The following is a 20,273-nucleotide window of genomic DNA, read 5'->3' on the forward strand; positions in this document are numbered from 1 at the left end:
GTAGGCATTGTAATGTGGTGTTGGGCCACTATGTGAGGGCTACCTGAACACGAGCCCTGTAATATCATTACAGTTGATCTAAGTAAATAAATGGGAAAAGAGATGATTTGTGTTCTGGGTGGGCTGGAATAGGACGGAGCAAGACATCATCATGCTACTCAGAATGGCATGCAATTTAAAACTAATGAATTGCTTATTTCTGCAATTTCCCATTTAATATGTTCAAGCTATGGTGGAAAATAGGTAACTGAAATCACAAAAAGTGAAACCATGGATAGGGGGAACAACTGCATTCATTCTTACTAAAGTCTGTTCTTGTCTTCTCACAGCAAACATAATATGATCCCACAAATATACTATGACCTGGGTGTATATCTCCAAGATAAGAAGTGAGGGGAAGACAATTAAGATTCAACAAGGTTGAATCTATTGAACATATTAGCCTATGTTATTACCCAGCTGATACTGTTAGCCTTAACAAGGGTGTTTTTGTAAAATTTTCAGGGAAATGGAAGACAGACAACTAGAGCTTCCTTCTGCCTATAATCCATAATTTTAGAAGAGAAAAAACAAAATTAAAATCAGTTTCCACCCCCGCCCTTTTTTTCCTAGGCAGTGCTAGGGGTTGTACCCAGGGCCTAGTGTATGCTAGGCAACCACTCAGCTACACTCCCAGCCCTTTAGTAACTTTTAGAATAATGCATAGTTCTCTGCAGGATTTCTGGGTAGGATTATAAATCATAAATTTCAAATTAACCTCAAGTAGATCTTCCAGTCACAAGGTAAATATGGAAGTTGTGATCCAAAAGGTATATTTAGAGCCTTTGCATGAGGCAAATATGAAAAGATAGAAGCATGACCTATCAAAACATCAGCTGATATTCTTATCCTCTTTCTGAGAGGTCTTAGGGCACTGGGTAGAAAAGGTAAAGTCCCTCAGGTGACTTCTCCATGTAAAATCTGGAATCTGGGCAAAGTGACAGCAAATTGCAGTACACCTAAACTCCCCAAATTCTTAAAATACATTTGTATCCCACAGTGCAGTGATATATCTATGAGAGAATCCTATTGACCCAGAACAAAATCCCTGTCATATAGTCCTGGCTTGTCTTATACATAAGTCCTTGAATTCTTGAAGAGTTTCCTTCTTCCTTAAGCCTTAGAAGGAGCCTAAAGGAATTACCTCATCCATAAGATAGAATTTTGGGAAAACAAAAGGTTCTAGAGGGCTGGGGTTGTAGCTCAGTGGTAGAATGCTTGCCTCCCAGCGCTAGGTTCAATCCTCAGCACCACATAAAAATAAATAAATAAAATAAAGGTATTGTGTCCATCCACAACTGAAAAAAAATATGTATTGTAGTAAGTACTTAAAAAGCTCTTGTTTTCCTGTAGTAAGACCATGTAAGTCCACAGTAAGTCCATGAATAAGAATGTTTCACCTTCCAACATGTTTGAGGCTTTGTAAACCTCAATTTGAAAGAGACACAATTTTGTGATTTTTTTTTTTTTCCCAAGAATGTCAATTACTCTGGTGACTAATGTTTCCAAGTCATGTGGCAAGCCAAAGGAGACTGGATCTGGTTTTAGTGCCTTGGCTTCTCACCTTTCATCTGGGCAATTAGTTCTGAGAAGAGGGCTGTTTCTACGTGAGGAACCTAATGTTGTCCTACTTACATTCCAGTTTTGTTTTTCTTTCACAGTGCTGGGGATTGAACCCATGGCCTCAGACAAATGAGATGAGCACTGTACTTCTCAACTACATTGCCAGCCCTATACTAGTTCTTTCTAAATGCCCTGATGCTGTACTTCTCAACTACATTGCCAGCCCTATGCTAGTTCTTTCTAAATGCCCTGATGCTGTACTTCTCAACTACATTGCCAGCCCTATGCTAGTTCTTTCTAAATGCTCTGATGCTGTATTCCTTCCCTCACTAACTTTATCTTCCATCAAATGAGAGTTCTTTAGCTCTCTAATCAAACCAAGTGTTGGTAAAGATCACTCTTGTTCCTCCTCCAGGAATCTAAAGCAGTTTCAAAGAGTACAGATGTGGCTCACTTTCTTGCAGTTCTAGTAATACTTAATGTGAAATCAAAATAGAAACATCAGAATATCCATATTCTTGATCTAAATGCACATGAAAACACAAGCAGGGCTGTATGTAAGAGTTTCTGACACTTTATTTTTATAATCTTACTAAGAAAATAGCCCCTGGGAGCCAGAGACTGGGGAGGCTGAGGCAGAAGAATTACAAATTCAAAGCCAGCCTTAAGAACTTAGGGAGCACCTCTCTCAAAAATTAAAAAAGGGCTGAGAATGTGGCTTAGTGGTTAAGTGTTCCTGAATTCAATCCCCAATACCAAAAATAAAAAGAAACAAAAAAGAAAAGAAAATAGCCACTGGTGTCTTCAGGCTTTGCATCTGTAGCACAAGTGGTATCATCCTTCCCATGAGTAGTACACTTTCATTCCCAGCACAGAAAGTACACGTTGCCTTGTGTGTCTCCCACAGCAAGGTGCAGGGTAGAGTTGGGTCCCAGCCAAGGTTCCAAGCAGCTCACTGCCCCTTCACATCGGAATAGGCCCAGCTAAAAAAGGAATGAAAACAAGAGTCGGTGAGGGCTACAAGATTAGGGTCTCCTTCCTAACTTATTTTTCACTCATGTCAGTGTCTTTTATTTAGAAACAGGTAAGTCAGCACAAGAGGGATTTAAGAAACAGATTTTTAAAAATCTTTTGCCCTTACCCTAAATTTGTTCTCTTGCAATATTCCATTAGCCCCTATTGCACATGCATACACACACACACACACACACACACACACACTTACCAGTTGCATACTGGGTCTCTCCCACAGCTTAACATCTCTATCCTTTGAAGCTGTCACCAGCAATTCAGGCAGCACATGGAGGGCTGTGACAGAGCCTGAGTGAATCTGAAAGGAATGGGACAGTGGCATGGTGAGTCCTCAGTTAAGGAAGCATAGAAGCCTGCTGTGTAGACCTAGAGCCTCCTCTGCTATATTTGTGACCCCTCCCTCAAACTCACCTTTCTACGCTGCCGTGTCTTTAGATGTGTGGTTGTCTGCCAGGATTCCATGTTGGTATCTAATTCACAGCACACAGATGAGTCTGTTTCTGGAGTCTGGGTTTTAGGCATTTTTACTTTTTTCTGCCAGAGATGACCTGTGGTCCATTCTCCTTCAGGGGTGCATTCAGCCAGGTTCCACAGCATCCCATCAGAACTGGCACACAAAAATGAGGACTCTGCCATTTGTAAAGAGATAGTTAGAGCCAGATCTCAGGCCCTGAAGGGACTTCGAGGTCCCCTAAAACATCTTAGGGATCCTTGGGTCCTTCTATTCCCACTCACCAGATTCAGGTTTGGCCTGAGTTATTGTTATCAGGGTCCTACTAGGATTATCTAAATTCAAGTCAAAATCAGGGATTTCTTCAAACTCTCCTGATTCCTTTTGTTTCTGTGAAAAGACAGGTAACTTTGTTTAGCTATCCATATCTGTTGGATGAAGCAAGAGTTTTCTGCTCTAGGATGGTCAGGATGCTTTTTTAAAAGTATAGTATAGGGCTGGGAATATAGCTCAGTTGATAAAGCACTTGACTAGCATGTGCAAGGACCTGGGTTGAATCCCTAGCACCACATGAAAAAAGATAAATATTATAATGTAGATACAGTGAAGTACACAAATCTTAAATGTATATCGCAAGGAATTTTTATACATGCATCCATGCCACCACCCCCAAAGTTACCCTCTTGCCCCTTCCTAGTCAATTCCAGGCTATCCCCAGAGCCAACAACATTCTGACTTCTGTCACCACAAGTAATTTGCTTGTTCTGGAACTTCAACTAAGTGCAATTGTGTAGTACGGACTCCTCTGAGTCCAGCTTCCTTTGCCTAGAAAAATGCTTATGATATAAGTCTGTATTGTTTCATTCATCAACATTCAATATAACATTCTTTTTTTATTGCCATGTAGCATTCCTTTGTATAAATATTTGACAAATTATCTTTTTCCTATATATAGACTTTTAGGTTGTTTGGGTTATAAAAAATAAAGCTGCTGTCATCATTCTTATACTTATCTTTTGAGAGAAGGTGCACTCATTTCTTTTAGGGATATGCTTAGAAGTGGAATCACTGGGTCATGGATAGGCTTTAATACATAGCAGGTCAGGATTTAATAAACTTTCTGGAGACAAGGGGCTCATCCTTGAAGTAAACATCTAGGAAGTATCAGATGCCTACAAGGTAACTATCTGCTAAGCATGATGAGAGAGACAAGATGCAATCCTTGCCTGCAAGATGCTAACATTCACAGCAGCAAGACAAGAGATGTGGGGGAAAAAAATGCATTGAGAAAGCTCCTAGGTTTATAATTTCCCACGATGTTTAAGAAAGTAGAACTCTTTTTTGTACCAATGAAATCTCACATATCTAAAGCTCTAAAATAGTGTTGCTCTAGCTGATAAGGATAAGGAGGATAAGGAGATTTGAAGCCAAATGCATTTCCCTTCCCCATATCCTGCATGATGGACCTCATGGTTTCAAAACACGGGTCCTAGACAAATGTCAGCTTTAACACATATCAAATAGGACTTACCCAGAAAGAAAGAAATCCAGGGTTCCCTGGCTGCAGGAAAAACACACCATACTCCTTGTGAGTGGACAATATCACAGGATGTCGTGCATACTTTTTCCTGGTTTATAAGAAAGTGAGAGGCTGAGCTAGGACCACTTTTCTTAAAGACCTCAGTGTTTGTTCTAAGTTGTACTCGACTTCAGGGTAACCACTATCCCACTTTTTCTTTCTCCAGCTTAGGGGAGAAGAGCATTTCAGATCTTACCCTATTACAGAGGGAGCATCCCCTGGCTTCATGTGTAGTAATTCCAAATCTGCTTTGGCCAAGATGAGGGAACATCCATCAGGGGCCAGGCCCAGCCCTATCAGCACCCCCACATCTTGCAGAACTTGTTTTAGGTGAAGACTATAGCTAGAAAAATATACATGGACAGACAAAGATCCTACTTTAGTTAACCTCCCTTAGTTCCCCATGAATTCTTCATGAGTAAAGTACAAAGCAAAAGACACTAGTGCCCCCCCCCCAAACCCTGTTCCTCATTTTTCTGTTTGTTTTTGCAGGACTAGGGATCAAACCCAGGACCTTGAGCATGCGAGACAAATTCTCTACAACTGACTGATGTTCTCAGCCCGTATTTTTCTTATATTCACCATCACTGTTCCTTTGCTTGCTCAAACTAGGAATTTCTAACATTTTTATTTTTCCCTCATATTCCTACCTGCAACGGATCAATAAGTCCTGTGGATTCTATCCACGACACATACTTAAATCTGTATCTTTTCTTCTCATCTCTACTGCCCATATCAGGGCTTACACTGTGTCTTCTCTTAGTATTTCTCCATCACGGTCCATCCTGTATATTATCACTAGAGTTCTCTTTCTAAAGTTCAGATCATGGGGAATAGGGGTGTAGTTCAGTGGAACAGTGTGTGCTTAGTGTGTGTGCAACCTTGGGCTTGATCTTCAGCACCAAGAATATAAATAAGTAAAATAAATAAATGATAAATAAAATTCATATCATAATTCTACTCAAAATACTCAGCACTGTACTCTCTACAACCTAGCCCCAGTTTACCTTTTCAACCTAATCCTCCACCTGCCCAGCTGCCTCTCCCTGCAAGAACCCAAGATCTTGGCTACACTCAGAACATTATGTACCCTCATGCCCTCAGAACTTCATTAATGCTACTTCCTTTTCAGGAAACACTAAAAGAAGGGAACTTCTTTTACTAGTCCAGAAAAGTCCTTTCCATTCTTTATGCCCAATCTCAAATGTCAACTCTTTCCTACAATTTCTCAAATTCTGCAGTCCCCAAAACAACTGTAGGCTTCCTTAGTTAATAAAATTCATTTGTATCTGGTTCACACTGCCTGGCTCAGAGCCTGTCATCAAGTGGGCATTTGAGAATTATTCATTTAAATTGTCATGACTGGAAGCAGAAAACAATTGCCTGCACAACAACTAACAACCTATTGACCTTGTTCAGAAGCAGGAGTGGAGTTATTTGAATAAAATCCCTAGTACAGGGAAACGACCATTCCTACTACATTCACCCAGCTGCTTTGTTTCACCTGAAATTTCTGGATGTTGAATCCTTCTGTAGTTCCACTTGCCACTCACTGATCTTTTCATCAGCACTGAGGACAAAGAAGGTGTGTGCTGAGTACCAGATCAGAGCACTGACACGGCCTGGAGCCTGGTGCATAAGACAAGTTTCATTCAGTATTTTTGAGGACCCAGGATTAACCTTCTTTCCCCTCCCAGACATACAAGAAACCTCTAGCCCTAGCAGATACCAGGAAATACACAACCAGGGCAGAATTCATGTGGACAGAGAAATGAATTGCCTCAACTCACCTGTGCTGTGGCCACAGACTTAGCTTCCTGCCACAGAGTTAATTCCCCAACTTGATTGCCAGACACTGCCACAGAACCATCTGGTGCCCAGGCCACAGCAGTGATGGCTGCAGAACTCTTAGGTCTGTATATTTCATCTGGAAAAGGCAGGAAGTGATTTGTTAGGAGTTAAGCTACTACTAGGCTACAAGAAATGACAGCAGTTACCCTTGACCTTATCTGTGTTGGTAACACAACCCTCTCTCATGCCTTGCCTCTGTCCATACCTCACTTACCTGTTTCTTTAGGTACCTGCCAGAGCCGCACAGAACCATCCTCTGAGGATGTGAGCAAGAGGCCTGAGGTCTCTGAAACAGCAGCTGCACTGACTGGGCCACTGTGTCCCAGAAGGGTGTGTTTTTGGCACACCTAGGAGGAAGGGTTTCAGATGGGCCATTAAGGGGTCTGCCCCTACAGATGATTATCCCACATACCTTCGACACCTTCCCCCACCCCAGTTTTTTGCAGGGAACTCACCAAGAGAGGATGCCACAACCGTGTGGCCCCATCCAGTCCAACAGTCACCACTAGAAGCTCTGATCCAGGCTGTCCAGCTGATAAGAGACAGACCAGGTCAGAAGAAGGAGAGAAGCAAGGGAGCAGAAAAGAGGCAGGGAGGAAGGGAGATGGGTGACATGTCACTACCTGGGCAGGGTTCCAGGGCAGCTGCACAGTGGCTGATGGGTCCTGAGTGAGCAGGGATGCTGGTCAGCTCCACGCCCTGATGGTCCCACACCTTCAAGGCCCCATCCCGGCCCACGGACACCACATGTTCCTCCTGCCCCCAAGAGCACAGGATCAGAACAGAGTCATACTGAGAAGGACATGGGAAGTAGGACTCCCTCTAAGAGCATCAGGGACTGGGAAGATGTCAAAGAATGAGGAGAACTCAGGAACAGTGGAGTTGGGTGGCTCAGGCCTACAATCCTGCCACAAAGTCATGATACTAAGATGCCATATTTTCATGTTTCCATCTCTCTCTGTATTTTTCTCGCCCTCTCTCTTTCCTCATATCAACCCTCAGCCTCAACCCTATAATCCAATCCCAAGTATCTCATTCTTTTCACTCCTAGACTAGGTACTCAATGCGTCCAGCCTCCCAAAGCCCCCTATCATTTCCAGAAACACCCAGAAAACTCTGTTGCATTCTCACCACAGCCACTACAGTGCTCACGGCACTCTGATGGCCCCGGAACTGGCCAAGCTGCTGTCCCGAATCTGGGTCCCAGAGCCCCACAGAGCCATCCGTGGAGCAGGAGAGCTGCAGAGGCAGAAGTCAGAAGAGTGGGACTATTGGCATCTCTTCAGCATCTCTGTATGTTCACAATGTGGACTGGAGGGTAATAAGCCTTGTAATCAAGAGCATGGGCTATCCCAGGCTCAATCCCAGCTTGACTATTCATTGCTTTGTGATCTGGGGCAAGTTTATCTCTCTGAGCCTTGGGCTGCTCAACTATTCAAGGAACATAATGATAGTGTATCTCTTTTGAGACAGTGATTTGGGGGCTGGGTGCCTCTATATAAAGGACTTAACACTCTGCCTGGTACACAGAGCATAAAAATTATTATTCTTATGGTTAATATTACGTCAATCAACAAATCCAGATAAAGGTGAAAAATCCACAATGCTAAGGAGAGCTCTGTCTGTCTAAAAGGCAGGGGTAGGATAAACTATTCAACTGATATTCCCTCCTTTCTCATCTCTTCTCTACAATGGAAAACTAGGCTTTACCAAAACTAAGTGCAAAATTTGAGACTCAAGTTGTGCCTTAGAACCAAAGAAGTCATAGCAGTACCTTCAAGCTGCAGAGCCAGGGAATCCCAAGCTCTAAAGAGACAGTATTGTCTTATTGTTAAGAACATGGGCTTTTCTATCAGAATGTTTATTGGCTTAGCTTTATAATTGACATGACTTTGGAAAATGTTCATTATTCTATCTGAATCTGTAAAATAAAGATAAACGAGTAGGTACTTTACAGGGTACTATAAAGATTAAATGTAACAATATTATTCAAAGAGCTTCAAATGAGCCTGGCACTCAGTAAACGGCACTAAGTACTTTGTAAATGTTAGATATGATTATTATTAACAAGTGCTAGAAAAGGAGTGTTGTCTTCCCCCAGGAATACTGCTGGACTCTGCTGCCCCTATTCTGGCACTCACCAGAAGGTTGTTTTTGGTCCAGGAGCATCCAGTGACCCAGTCACGATGACAGGCAGGGAAAGAGCGAATCAGAAGAGGGGTTTGGGGCATCCTCACGTCCCAGCAGAGAAGATTCTGGATAGGTTCCAAGGACAGCAGACAATCAGGATCATAGGAGGGAGATAGGAAAACAAGGGCCATTTCAGGTAAAAAGTTTTCAGGAGAGGGAGCACAAGAGATGATAGAAAGATTTGCAGGAGATTTGGCAGAGCAAAAAGCAGGAGGAAGTGCTGGGAAATGGGTTGTTTAAGAAATCCAGGAACCCGAAAGGCTGCAGGGCCCTGGGGATGTGTCCCTGTTCAGCTCACCCGATCCCTGCCCCCAGTGGCCAGTCTGCCTCCATCAGAGCTGAAGCTGCAGCAGTTTACAGGGCCCTGGTGTCCCAGGAGCTCAGTGTCACAGGGAAAGTCTTCTGCCTTAAGCGGCTGTGTCAGCAACTGCCTCGACCACAGCCGCACCGTGAAATCCTCTGCATTGGAAACAGAATAGAAGGATTTCTGAAGGAAGGAGCAAGATAGTCTTGGGAGGCCAGAGACAAAGGCAATCACGTGGGCTAAGGGTGATGTCTAAAGCTACAGCTTCAAGGGAGGGAGGCAGTGAGTCACTTGATGTGGAGAGGCCCTGGTCAAGGGTCACACAGAAATGCTCGGCAACTCCCAGCTCCAGCTCTGTAGCTTAGGCAAGGAGCTCCACATCTCTCTCTAACTTCACAGGGCAGCTGCTCCAGGGCCCTCCCCTTCTCAAGGGTGCAGTGTCACTTTCAGCTTACTATTCGTGAACATCAAGCCTCTGGCCACAGAGAACCAAGCCCATTCTGCATTTTCACCTCACATCTCTCTCTCCTCCTGAGGGAAACCCACCTGTTCACACTTTTATGTGTTTCTCTCACTGGGCAGAAACTCAAAGCATTACTGGGAGTTTAGAGGTCCCAAAATGAGGGTAGGGGAACAAGAAGAAACAGTCTACAATGATTATAGAAGACAAATGCATTCAAAGCACCATGAAAGTTGTAAGCAAACAGACATTGCCCATGTGTATGTGTTCTCACACATACATGTATGTAATTATAACTTGAAGGCAGGTATTAGCATATTTAAAGGAATAATTTGCTAATCCTGCCCTCTGTTCAGTAGTACCTGAGGCAGCAGCCAAGAGTTCCTGGGAGGTGGCCAGTCCCAGCACAGGCTTCTGGGATCTGGACAGGAGCCAGAGGGACTGGAGGGATTGTTTCTTGAGCACCCAGCCCTGCAGGGATCCGTCTTCTGCACCACTCACCAACACCTTGGAGCTTAGCCAGGCCAGTGCAGACACTGCTACATCTAGCACCTGACACTGAGCTCCCTGGGAACCTATGGAATACGAGAAGAGAGTAAGACATTTGAAAAGGGGTGGAGCAAGACGTATGCTCTTTCCAAAAGTACAAAAACCCATCCACTTTCCCTTTGGTACCTGAAGATATTTTGTAGATCCTAATGCCATCTGCTCTGTACCCAACAGCCACCCGGTCACCATCTGGGCTGAGAGCCACAGAAAGGGCAGGAGAGACAGGAAGAGAGCCCAGACATCCCTGAGGCTGTCCCAGAGACCCTGACCACACTTGAACCTGGGAACAGGAAAAAATGACTTAAGGATACTCCATCTCTACCACCCGGTACTTCCCACCAAAGGTACAGTCACCCCAGTAATGTCCTTCCATGAGAACTGCCCATGCATATACCACACCACTCTCCCTGTAGCTGCCACCATCTGTGACTCCAATCACCTTGACAAAGCCCCCTGCCTTCACTCAAGTATTTTCTATCTTCACTACTCCCTCCTAGAAACCCACAATGTGCCCTCTGTAAACTGACCTTGCCATCCTCTCCAGCTGTCAGCAACTGGCACCCGGCATTCAGGAAAAGCACAGCAGCAACAAAGCCACAGTGGGCGGAGAAGGCAGCCAGTCGTGCCCCATCTTGCCAGGCCCACAGCTCCACTGTCCTGTCCAGCCGGCCAACAGCCACAACCCTTCCAGGAACATTGAAGGCCAATGTCCGGACAGAGGCTCCTGGGGCACCCAGTTCCTACACCAGGAGACCAAAATGGAAATGTCAGGGCCTACTCTTAGCATAAGCCCTAAGTGATACAGAATGCAAATGTCCATCATTTCCTTCCTCCCACTCCTGTCCTCAAGTGCTTCCTCCCCAGGGATTACACAGGACCTTACCTTGATGACTTGGAGGCCATCCACCCGGAAGAAGCTGACACTGCCACCCCAGCTGCCTGTGGCTACTACCTGCCCTTCAGGGTGGAAGGCAATACAGTTCAGGGACTTGGGACAGGTGTGTCGAAAGGCCAGTTGCCCACGAACTGTGTCCCACAGCTAAAGAGAGAGAGAAGAAGCTTCAGGGTATGAATACAGATGCCAGAGTTTCTTAGTCCCAAAGCTCCAGAGGCTACCTTGTTTAGTCTCCTACCTCAGCAGGTAGGATCTCCCTGCCATATGGAGAGAACAAACTTACAAGGCTCACTCACAATTTAGGACCACTTTGTCATTACCTTTAGGCATCCTCCAAGGCACACAGTAGCCAGCAGCCTGCGGTCTGGGCTCAGGCAGCAGCCGGTGATTTGGTACTGGTGAGCCTTGGTCTGAAGCACCCTGTCCCAGGAAGACAAAGTCAGGTCTCTGGGGCTGCCTAGCCATAGGCTCCCTCCTCATTCCTTTTTCCCAAGGAAAGTAAAGGGAGTCCTCACTAGGAGACATGGGGAAAGAAACCCTTACCGACAACCATGCTGCAGGTCCCAGAGCTCCAGTAGCCCATCGAAGGCAGTAAGGAAAAGGGCACTCTCTGAGAGGAATGCACAAGAGGAGATTCCATCACAGCCACTCACCACAGACTTCTCCTCCTATGAGAGCAAGCAGGGAGGCATGGCTCGGCCACTCCCTCCACCCTCCATGTCCAACCACTCCAGGCCCCAACCAAAAATGAGACTAAGACAAGAAGGGCTTAAGCCCTTAGCTCTCTACATTCCCAGCTATAACACAACTTCTAGTGGGGCTCATGATCCAAGTAGGGAAAAATCTTCACTCCAAACCCTATTCCTGTTCCCCAAGTCATGGGGTTTCATGGGTCTGAGGGAGTGAAGTTATATACATATATATATGGGGGTTACAACAAGTGGTAGGAAGAGAAGAAGGAAGCTGTGGCTATGGGACTCCCCTCCCCAGCCTAATCTGCCATTACCTTCTGCTGAAATTGTTCCCAGAAATTTATAAGGAACATCTCCTGTGTCTTTTCTGAGGCTCCTCACTCAACCCAAAAGGCCTACCCTTCTCTATTCTGTGTCCCTCTTTCTAATACAACTCACACAGCTCTTAATTATGGCAACAGCTGTTTTGGTTCCTTTCTAACCTTGTCTGTGTTACCTCCCAGTATGGCTGATCACTTAGTGGACAGAGACAATGTGCCAAGACCAAGCTCCCTGCAATACTTAGTATTGACTTTCTGACCAAGTCCTTTGACCCAATGTGAGGGGAGTCAAGTTGCTAATCAAACAGGATGATTATGGGTGTGTATGGTTTCTCCAGGGCTTCAGGGTAATCTATGAAGGTTTTCTGAATGTAACTTCTGGCCTGCCTTGAGTGTCACACCTGCCAAGTTCTCAGGTCCAATAGGTAAACTGTCCCATTGGCAGTTCCCACAGCCGCTCTTTGCTCACTGGGGGAGAAGGCCACAGCAGTAGGAGATGAGGAAACTGCCAGAGACAAGCTGGAGCTGGAGGAAAAATAGGAATAAAGAAAGAAACTGAATGGAAGAAAGCAAATGGGAATATATTTCATTTCTGTGCCTGAAATTCCCCTCCATGGTGATTCTGGTCTGTCCTTTCTTCTCCACTTTCAAAAAGGGCTATAGCTGTTCTCTGTGGGCTTTGCAGGACTTGGCATCAAGGGTCTTACTTTTGCTGATCCCCCATGGTCTGGGGTTTATTAAGCCAATGTAGTGTACGCTGGAGGTGCCAGCGCTGGGACAGCAAAGGAGCCTGGCAGCAAAGAGGTGAGTCCAGAGGCTGGTTGACTGCCTGCTGGTACAGGAGTAGTGGGTATTGGCTGAGGATTGGAGCCTGCTGCTGCAGGAAGGTGCGGAATACGGCAACATTAGCCTCAGGGACCATTTGTTCCTCTTCAGAGACTGAAGAAGCTATAAAAAAAAAAGTGAAGTGAGATAGAGTGTCACTGGGGAGCCAGGCTAGACCCCACTAACTTCAGTACCAAATAAAAACATATGGTGTGCCTCAAACAGTAAGTCTCAAAGTGTGGCCTTCCAGCCTCAGATCAGAAACACCTGTTCAAAGGATAAAGCTTTGGGCCCCACTCCAGAGCTAGAAAAGCAGTATCTGGACATCTCTGGAGCTGCCATTCAAGCAGGTTTCCTAGATAATTTTTTGTGCACTAAATAAAAGTCAGACCCTCTAATCTAAGAGATTTAAGCAAAAGATCTCCTGAGGCTCATTCACTTACCCTCTTGGTATTTTCAACCTGGAATGGAAATTTGGCTCTTTTTCCTATTATACCTCCCTCTGCACAGGTCCCTTATGATCACACTCAGGAGTCCCATGCCTTAGAGAAAAAAAGTCGCAGTGACACATCTCACCATAGAGAGCATGAGCCTCCAAGAGCCGAGGGATCAGACCCAATTCCAGGTGTGCGGCCACCACATGGAGACTAGTGAGGAACTCTGCAAGAAGGCCATGGTTCCCACTATGGAGCTGGGGAGGTCAGATTGAATTCATTAGGAATGTGAAGAGGTCCCTGAGAAGGGACAATCTGCTCTTAGCCCTGCCTGTGCAGCCAAGACCTACACCCAGGTTAAAGGACCTGAAGAAGGAAGGCAGGAAAAATAAAAGGAGAGAGGCAAATGGAATGTGGAGGGCAGTAATGGCAGTGGTGATAGTAGTAGTGGTCAAGGGGAAGGGTCTAAGAATAGCCAAAGACATTATTTGGGAAAAGGTGACTATGAGGTCTGGGGACTAACCAGGTGGTAAGGCAGGTCTCCCAGAGCCTCAGGAGGGCAACTTTGGAAGGTGCTTAAGGCATCAGGACCACAGGTTTTCCAGAGCTGAGCTGTAACAGACATAAAAAAGAGCTCACTCAGCCCTGCAGTATCCCCAAGATCATATCTCTCATGCTACAGCATACTCATCTGACTGCTAGAGTAGCAAGTGAAGTGTCCAGCAGATAGGAAGTGCCAGCCAGTAGGTGGGCCTGGCCTCCAGGTCCAGTACCCAAGCTGATGCGGGTTACAATCACCTGCAATGAGGATGTGTGCTGTGTTCTCCAGCCCTGGCCTCTTCCCATAGCGATGTTTAGCTGCTGTCCTCAGGGGCCCATCAGGAAGGCAAAGGCGGGCACCAGGGCGCTCCAGAGGGCCTTCTCCCAGCAAACTGTCCTCAAGAGAGGAGAGGAGAGGAGCAGAGGGGAAGAAGGAGGAGATCTGTCATTGAGCAACCTGGCAGAGCAATGGGCTCCTGTTATCACCCCCAAACAGTGGTAACTAGAGCAGCAGCTCCCTAAAGGCTTGGAAAGGAGGCATTGGGGCTATAGGAAAGGAAGTGTAGGATGAAGAAAGGATTACATGGAGCCCTGGCTCAAAGATGGGAAGGCAAAGTGAGGTTGGTGGGGACTCAGCTGGGGACACCTGTACCTGCGCAAACTCTGGATGAGGTAAGCGAAGGGGCCCATGGGATAGGGGTCTCCATTGTTAACAGCATCCACTGCTTCTTCCCAGCTCTGAGTCCTGCTGGGAAGAATCTGCCACGCACTCAGCACTGCATGCAGCTGGTCCATAGTCAGACCTGAAAACCCAAGTTCTCTGAGGTCCAAACCTAACCACACAGTGTACCCACCCCTATAGCACTTGATCCCTCCTTCACTACTGGCAGAGATCCCACCAGAACCAAGTTTATCTGACCCCTAAACCCTCAGCCTTTCCCAGTCTTCCCCAACCACTAACCATTATGTGTGACTTCGAGGGTAGCCAAGGCTTGTGGGAGGACATCATGGCCATGCTCTTGCTCCAGAGTGCTCAGGATGTACTGCAGCAGCAGGGGGAGAGTTGCAGGCAGGGTCCGCAATCTCTCAGACACCTGGGAGAGGAAGGAGACTAGACTTTGTCATTGCAGGAGGCGGAAAGGTAACTTTGGTGGCAGAGTAAGAGAGAAGCAACAGAAAGAAGAGTGGGAAGGAATGAAAAAGTAAAAAGAAACAGGTGGGAAAGAAGTGGTGGTAGGGTACGGTGAGGATGGGAGTAGGTGATCACAGATGGCAAAGGATGACAGATTGGAGGTGAGATAAGTCCAAGAAGCTGAAAGAAGAATGTGAAGTGGGTCAAGACTTAGAGATTACGGAGCAACCAACCTGTTCATAGACTGTAAAGAGTCTCAGGTGATCAGTGACCAGGCGCAGGTAGAGTGGCAAACCTGACCCCCTCTTCACCAGCAGCAGCCGCATCTGATGAGACCTCAGAAGATTCAGTGTAGGAACCAGGAAGCCAACCACTGCCTGCCTCTGCCCCCAGCACCAAACTAAATGCAAGACAACTCCTCTTCTGAGAGTCCCATCAGGGGACAGGTCCATGGCATCACCTCAGGATACAATCATCCCTCCTACTTCCCAGCCAGCCTCTCTGTCAGGGAAACTTTCTTGAGGGTTTTGCAAACCTACCCTCCAGAACCACAGCTTTACTCAACCCTCACTCCAATAGACCACTCACCAGGGGAAAACATCTGGGTGATTTTACAAGGAATCGTGTTATCGTATTAACAACTTCCCCTGGTAGGGAGTATTTGAGAAAACAAAACAGCTGTCTCTGTGAGGCAGCTGGCAGCCTCAGTACACTACAGCTTCAGCACTTCCAGATCCACCCCACATACCCAGTCAACCCTGGCCTGGGTCCAACCTGGTTGTTAAAAGGTGACTCTTCCAGCCGCTTTCCATACAGTACCAGCTCCTCTCTCACCAGCTGGGCCCGGGCAGATGGCTCCAGAGGCCCCAGGGCCACAACGTGAGCACCTTGGCTCTGCTCAAGGGTCTCCCCAAGACCTGAGTCACTAGACATGCTCAGCACAAGGTGTACCCACTGGGATAATCAGGCAAAGGACCAAAGAAGTAGGAAAAAGATGGGGAGAACAACATTAGAGAGGCCCCTCTCCTCCCAATACCATCCCTCCTTCTCTCTAACCTGTCTCCCACCCCCACTTCCATTTCATACTCACCCGGGGAAGGGACTTTGGGATCCAGTCTGAGATCTGATGCCCATTCTGGTCCACCAACCTGTCGGCCCCATCAATGATCAAGACCAGGGACTGGTCAGGTTGCAGGCACTGAGCAGCCTTGGGCAGCAGCCTCTGATGCAGCTCCCACACCAGGCCTCTGCATGCAGAGGAGAAGCCAGGGTTAGTGGGAGACAGAGATATAGCAATGAGGCTGGGTGACCAGGGGATACGTACCGGTAAGTGCTGGGCAGGGCACTGGATTCTTGCAGTTTTCTGTGTAGATATGTACAGAGGCGTCTGAGCAAATTGAGGGCAAGACCCTGGTCAGGGCGGGCCCCTGAAAAATGGAAGAAGACTAAGGGGGCCACCTTGGCCCCATCAGGAGCCTGCATGGCTGACACAAGGGATGCCTGCATGGGAAAGGAACAGAAACACAGTCACATTTTATTACATGCCCAAGTGCGCCATGTCCCACCTCCTTAGCCCATACAGCCCTCCCCACTGCTTGGGCCTTTGAGACTCATACCAGGAAGGTCGTCTTTCCTTGTCCTGACTGCCCAGTCACCAGGCTCAGCCTCCCATGGGGCTGCATCAGATGCCGCACTGTGTCCTGAAGGAGGCGCAGTCGGGCAGGACTTGGTGGGTTCCGCTGCTGCTGAAAGGTGGCCTGGACCAAGTCATCATCAGGGATGGGGACTGGCTGTTCCATCTGGGCCCCAGGCTGAAGGTATATGGGGTATAGGTATATAAGGCATATAGGTTCCATGTTTTCATGCTCCTCAATACCCCCAGGCCTAAACAGAGCCCCTACCCTGATACTTCTCATGCAGGACTACCCAGACCACTTATACCCTCTCCTTTGCTCTGGCTATCAGCCCTCATGCTGACCTGTAGGTAAAGATTCTGGATCATATTCCATACATCCTGGAGAACCAACTGCCCAAACTCCTCCAGTCCCCCAACATAGGGCCGGCCAGCTGCTACGCCCCCCCATTCACAGGAATATCTGCAGGGAAAACAAGCACAACCACAGTCAGAGTGGTCCTGGCTCCCCCACTATATCTCTATATACAGGTGCTCTCTACCTCCCTCAGCTCACCTGCGGCAGGTAATCTCTTTCTGTCTGCTCAGGTAGCTCTTCAGTTCTGAGATGCGATGTGCAGCCTCTTTTGACTCAGAAATAAAGTCAGGTCTCCAGGCATCTGGAACAGAGCTGAGCACCAAAGACACCCCAAGAATGAGGCTAGACTCAGAACCCAGTCTTCCACCTCTAGCCATCAGATATGGGTGTGACTCCCTGAAACTCCTCAAATATAGGTCTCCTGACTTCAGCTCCAAGGCTAATTTGGGGTGCAAAAGCATGCTCTCTGAGTATTGTTTCTCCCTGAGTACTGTTTCAGAGAGTACCCCTGAATGTTGGGGAGAGAAGACTGAGCCTGTTTGGCCTCCTGGGGATGAAAAATTGGCCCTGGAGGAAACAGAAGATACCTGAGGAAACTGGAATCCCGAAAGTAGATAAGAGCTTGGGCAGAGGGCTGCAAGCGTTGGTTCCGATTCAGAAACTGCATCACCTCCATCTCTGTCACAGAGCGCCCTGAAGGGTACTGTTGCACCTGCAGAAAGAGGGCACAGACACAGATTCAGTCTAAAGTCATACAAATCTCTCCCTTGAACTGCAAAGGCCCTAGGGCTCTCTTGTTATAATAAAGACCTCCCTCCCTTCAGACACATTCAAGAAAAGATAGCTAACAGCTAATATTATTGAATACTTGACATGCATTCAGCATTTTTAAGATAGATTTTTATACTGGGTGTGGTGTTGCACACCTTTAATTCCAGCGACTCAGAAAGCTGAGGCAGGAGGATGGCAAGTTCAAGGCCAGCCTCAGCAACTTTGCAAAACCCTCAGCAACTTAGCAAGACCCTATTCAAAATAAAAAATAAAATAAACACAATAAATAAATAAATAAATAAATAATAAGAGAAAGAGCTGGGAATGTAACTTAGTAGTAAAACACCCCTGAGTTCAACCCTCAATCCTAATATATATATATATATATATTTCTCATAATAACCCTACAATGTAGAAGTTGTAGCATCTCTTTAACAGGTAGGGAAATTGAAGATGGGTTAGAATACATTGCTTCCAACAAGGCTGCAACACCTGTGCATGACAAATCGGAGATCAAAATCCAGATTTCTCTGATGGCAAAACCTAAACAGATCTCTTACCTCTCACATCTCTTGGCCAATTCTAGAGAGATTTCTCAAAGGAATTTCCTCAAGTAGGATCTGGTCAATCACAGAATCATCTGCCTGAGTTTCACCTCAAGCCTCAAGGACTTGCCTGTGTACAGTCCCTGTATACAGGGTTCCTGACAAACTGTGACTTTTCCCCACCTGTTTCCTCCCCAACCCCTCTTCCAACCTTGTCTGCCTTACCCAGGAGAAGTGAGGATGATCAGGGAGGTTGTAGTTGGGGGGGATGTAGCCATAGCGAGAGCCCAGGATCCCCACAAACAGCTGCGAGTTCTCCACCTCTCCAAGGCACACTTCCAGTTGTCTGTGGGCATGGTTATAGGAACATGCAGGAGTCACTGGGGCACAGTGTCAGGGAATAAATATGGCACAAGTACAGGGGAGATGGGGACCTAGCTCACACTGAGCAAAGTGAAGGCAGGCTACTCTTTTTTTTTTTAATTTTTTTTTATTCTAATTAGTTATATATGACCAGGCTACTCTTGACGGCATCCAAGAGGCAACTAACTCCCTGCCTTCAGGCTCATCCATTTTTTTCAAAAAATATTTTTTTAGACGTTGATGGGACTTTATTTATATGCACTGCTGAGAATCAAACCCAGTGCCTCACACATGCTAGGCAAGCGCTCTACCACTGAGCCACAACCCCAGATCCGGCCTCATCCATTCTTACAGCCCCCAGACTGCCCACTACTTAAGTTCCCACTCAAGCCCCTGGCTCTGACCAAGCCCCTTTCTCTTTGCCCCGGCACCTGTTCCTGTGGCTCTCCTCCTCAGTGATGCCCCAGCGCAGGTCTATGCCATGAAGGCTGATGCGGTGGGGGGCTGCTCGGGACTGTAGTGCTGGCAGTACAGACCTCAGCAGCAGGTCACGCTCTCCATGCATGTCCCGGAAAGTGGATGAAATGAACAGCCGGATGCTGCGCCACCTGGAGGTAAGCAGAGGGCTGGGCTCAGTCTAGGGATCAGCCACCTCTCAAATCCATACAACACTGCTGCAATCACCCTTCAACACTGAGCAACAGCCAGGTATGACAGACAGCAGGAGGGTGCCTTACAGGCCTCCAAAATGCAGAGCCCTGGAAGTTAAGCTCCACGTGCCATTTTTCCTGCACCCTTCCTTTTCCAGCTAATGATTATTATATACTTACTATATGCTCATGACAACACTGTGAAGTAAACATTATGTCTCTATTACCAATCAAAAAGCCATAGCTTTAAGAAATTAAGCAACTAACCCAAAGTTCAAACTACCACTTGGCAAAGCCATGTTCCTAAGTCCTCTGCCTAAATCCTGGCTATATGGCTATAAGGCCTCCCAATAGAGAAAGGTACAAGTTCACAATCTGACAATTTCTGTTTTTAGAGAAGACAATAACATGCTTCCTCTTTCTCTATAGTGAGATGCAGCAGTTGTGGAGGAAGATGTGGGAGAGGGGAGAGTTTCACAGGGACTGAGCAGTACTCAGAGAGACCCACTGGACAGCCAAAGACAGTAGGTACTTTAGTGAATAAAACAAGTGCCATCCCAAAAGCCACAATGTAAGTCATGAAATTTCTCAAGGTCTTGACTGCAGCCCTCCCAGTTCACAAAGATTGTTCACGGAAAAACAGCCTGACCTATGCTGGGAAATAGGAGCCAAGGGACGCAGGGTATCCTCTTCTAGTGGCCGGAGAGTCAGGACCTGGCTCTTCCCTGAGGGTGGTGGAATCTTGAATATTTTGTCCATTTGGCCCACATGCTCTAGAAGACGGGAGGCCCCATGCTCTGCAATGAACCTAACAAATAGCAACAAAATAAATGAGAGTAGAATATTAGAATCTTAGAAAGTCTTCTAAGAATGAGAACAAAAATATGGCCAAGTTAGGCCACCCAGGTTAACTTGAGCTCCTTAAGAAAATGACCAGAAGCAATGAAGGCAAAAAAGAGGCAAACAGACTAGAAAGCACTGATGATCATGTGGTACTGGGGGTTGAACCCAGGGTCACTCTACCAATGAGCTTTTCTTTTTTCTTTTTCTTTTTTTTAATGTTTTTATTAGTATATTTTAGCCATACACAATAGTGT

The 20,273-nt window shown here is 46.5% G+C and overlaps 1 protein-coding gene across 3 annotated transcripts in view; it reads right to left on the reverse strand.

The window, feature by feature from the left end:
• Nucleotides 1-2,160: 2,160 nt before the first annotated feature.
• The window catches only part of Tep1 (telomerase associated protein 1), a 39,362-nt gene continuing 21,249 nt past the window's right edge, over nucleotides 2,161-20,273 (reverse strand). For all 3 annotated transcript variants that reach the window (XM_046461376.2, XM_046461375.2, XM_046461374.2), the window contains exons 18-55: nucleotides 19,826-19,984; nucleotides 18,958-19,134; nucleotides 18,389-18,509; nucleotides 17,435-17,559; nucleotides 17,046-17,159; nucleotides 16,835-16,952; nucleotides 16,473-16,667; nucleotides 16,181-16,356; nucleotides 15,947-16,103; nucleotides 15,631-15,810; nucleotides 15,090-15,182; nucleotides 14,686-14,818; nucleotides 14,377-14,527; nucleotides 13,983-14,116; nucleotides 13,708-13,796; nucleotides 13,327-13,441; nucleotides 12,633-12,873; nucleotides 12,327-12,450; nucleotides 11,457-11,581; nucleotides 11,234-11,333; nucleotides 10,902-11,057; nucleotides 10,546-10,758; nucleotides 10,145-10,298; nucleotides 9,832-10,044; nucleotides 9,004-9,164; nucleotides 8,657-8,770; nucleotides 7,647-7,754; nucleotides 7,139-7,271; nucleotides 6,971-7,047; nucleotides 6,730-6,862; nucleotides 6,455-6,591; nucleotides 6,169-6,293; nucleotides 4,861-5,007; nucleotides 4,617-4,713; nucleotides 3,370-3,475; nucleotides 3,046-3,263; nucleotides 2,828-2,932; nucleotides 2,161-2,585 (exon numbers count right to left, since the gene is read on the reverse strand). In XM_046461376.2, the coding sequence (XP_046317332.1) occupies nucleotides 2,463-2,585; nucleotides 2,828-2,932; nucleotides 3,046-3,263; nucleotides 3,370-3,475; nucleotides 4,617-4,713; nucleotides 4,861-5,007; nucleotides 6,169-6,293; nucleotides 6,455-6,591; nucleotides 6,730-6,862; nucleotides 6,971-7,047; nucleotides 7,139-7,271; nucleotides 7,647-7,754; nucleotides 8,657-8,770; nucleotides 9,004-9,164; nucleotides 9,832-10,044; nucleotides 10,145-10,298; nucleotides 10,546-10,758; nucleotides 10,902-11,057; nucleotides 11,234-11,333; nucleotides 11,457-11,581; nucleotides 12,327-12,450; nucleotides 12,633-12,873; nucleotides 13,327-13,441; nucleotides 13,708-13,796; nucleotides 13,983-14,116; nucleotides 14,377-14,527; nucleotides 14,686-14,818; nucleotides 15,090-15,182; nucleotides 15,631-15,810; nucleotides 15,947-16,103; nucleotides 16,181-16,356; nucleotides 16,473-16,667; nucleotides 16,835-16,952; nucleotides 17,046-17,159; nucleotides 17,435-17,559; nucleotides 18,389-18,509; nucleotides 18,958-19,134; nucleotides 19,826-19,984 (5,347 nt within the window). In that variant the 3' untranslated portion in view covers nucleotides 2,161-2,462. The remainder of the gene's footprint in view (nucleotides 2,586-2,827; nucleotides 2,933-3,045; nucleotides 3,264-3,369; nucleotides 3,476-4,616; nucleotides 4,714-4,860; nucleotides 5,008-6,168; nucleotides 6,294-6,454; nucleotides 6,592-6,729; nucleotides 6,863-6,970; nucleotides 7,048-7,138; nucleotides 7,272-7,646; nucleotides 7,755-8,656; nucleotides 8,771-9,003; nucleotides 9,165-9,831; nucleotides 10,045-10,144; nucleotides 10,299-10,545; nucleotides 10,759-10,901; nucleotides 11,058-11,233; nucleotides 11,334-11,456; nucleotides 11,582-12,326; nucleotides 12,451-12,632; nucleotides 12,874-13,326; nucleotides 13,442-13,707; nucleotides 13,797-13,982; nucleotides 14,117-14,376; nucleotides 14,528-14,685; nucleotides 14,819-15,089; nucleotides 15,183-15,630; nucleotides 15,811-15,946; nucleotides 16,104-16,180; nucleotides 16,357-16,472; nucleotides 16,668-16,834; nucleotides 16,953-17,045; nucleotides 17,160-17,434; nucleotides 17,560-18,388; nucleotides 18,510-18,957; nucleotides 19,135-19,825; nucleotides 19,985-20,273) is intronic.

This window comes from Marmota monax, unplaced genomic scaffold (assembly GCF_021218885.2).
Source record: "Marmota monax isolate L192 unplaced genomic scaffold, Marmota_monax_Labrador192_F-V1.1 WCK01_AAM20220418_F8-fsc00001, whole genome shotgun sequence".
In the NCBI taxonomy this organism is placed as follows: domain Eukaryota; kingdom Metazoa; phylum Chordata; class Mammalia; order Rodentia; family Sciuridae; genus Marmota; species Marmota monax.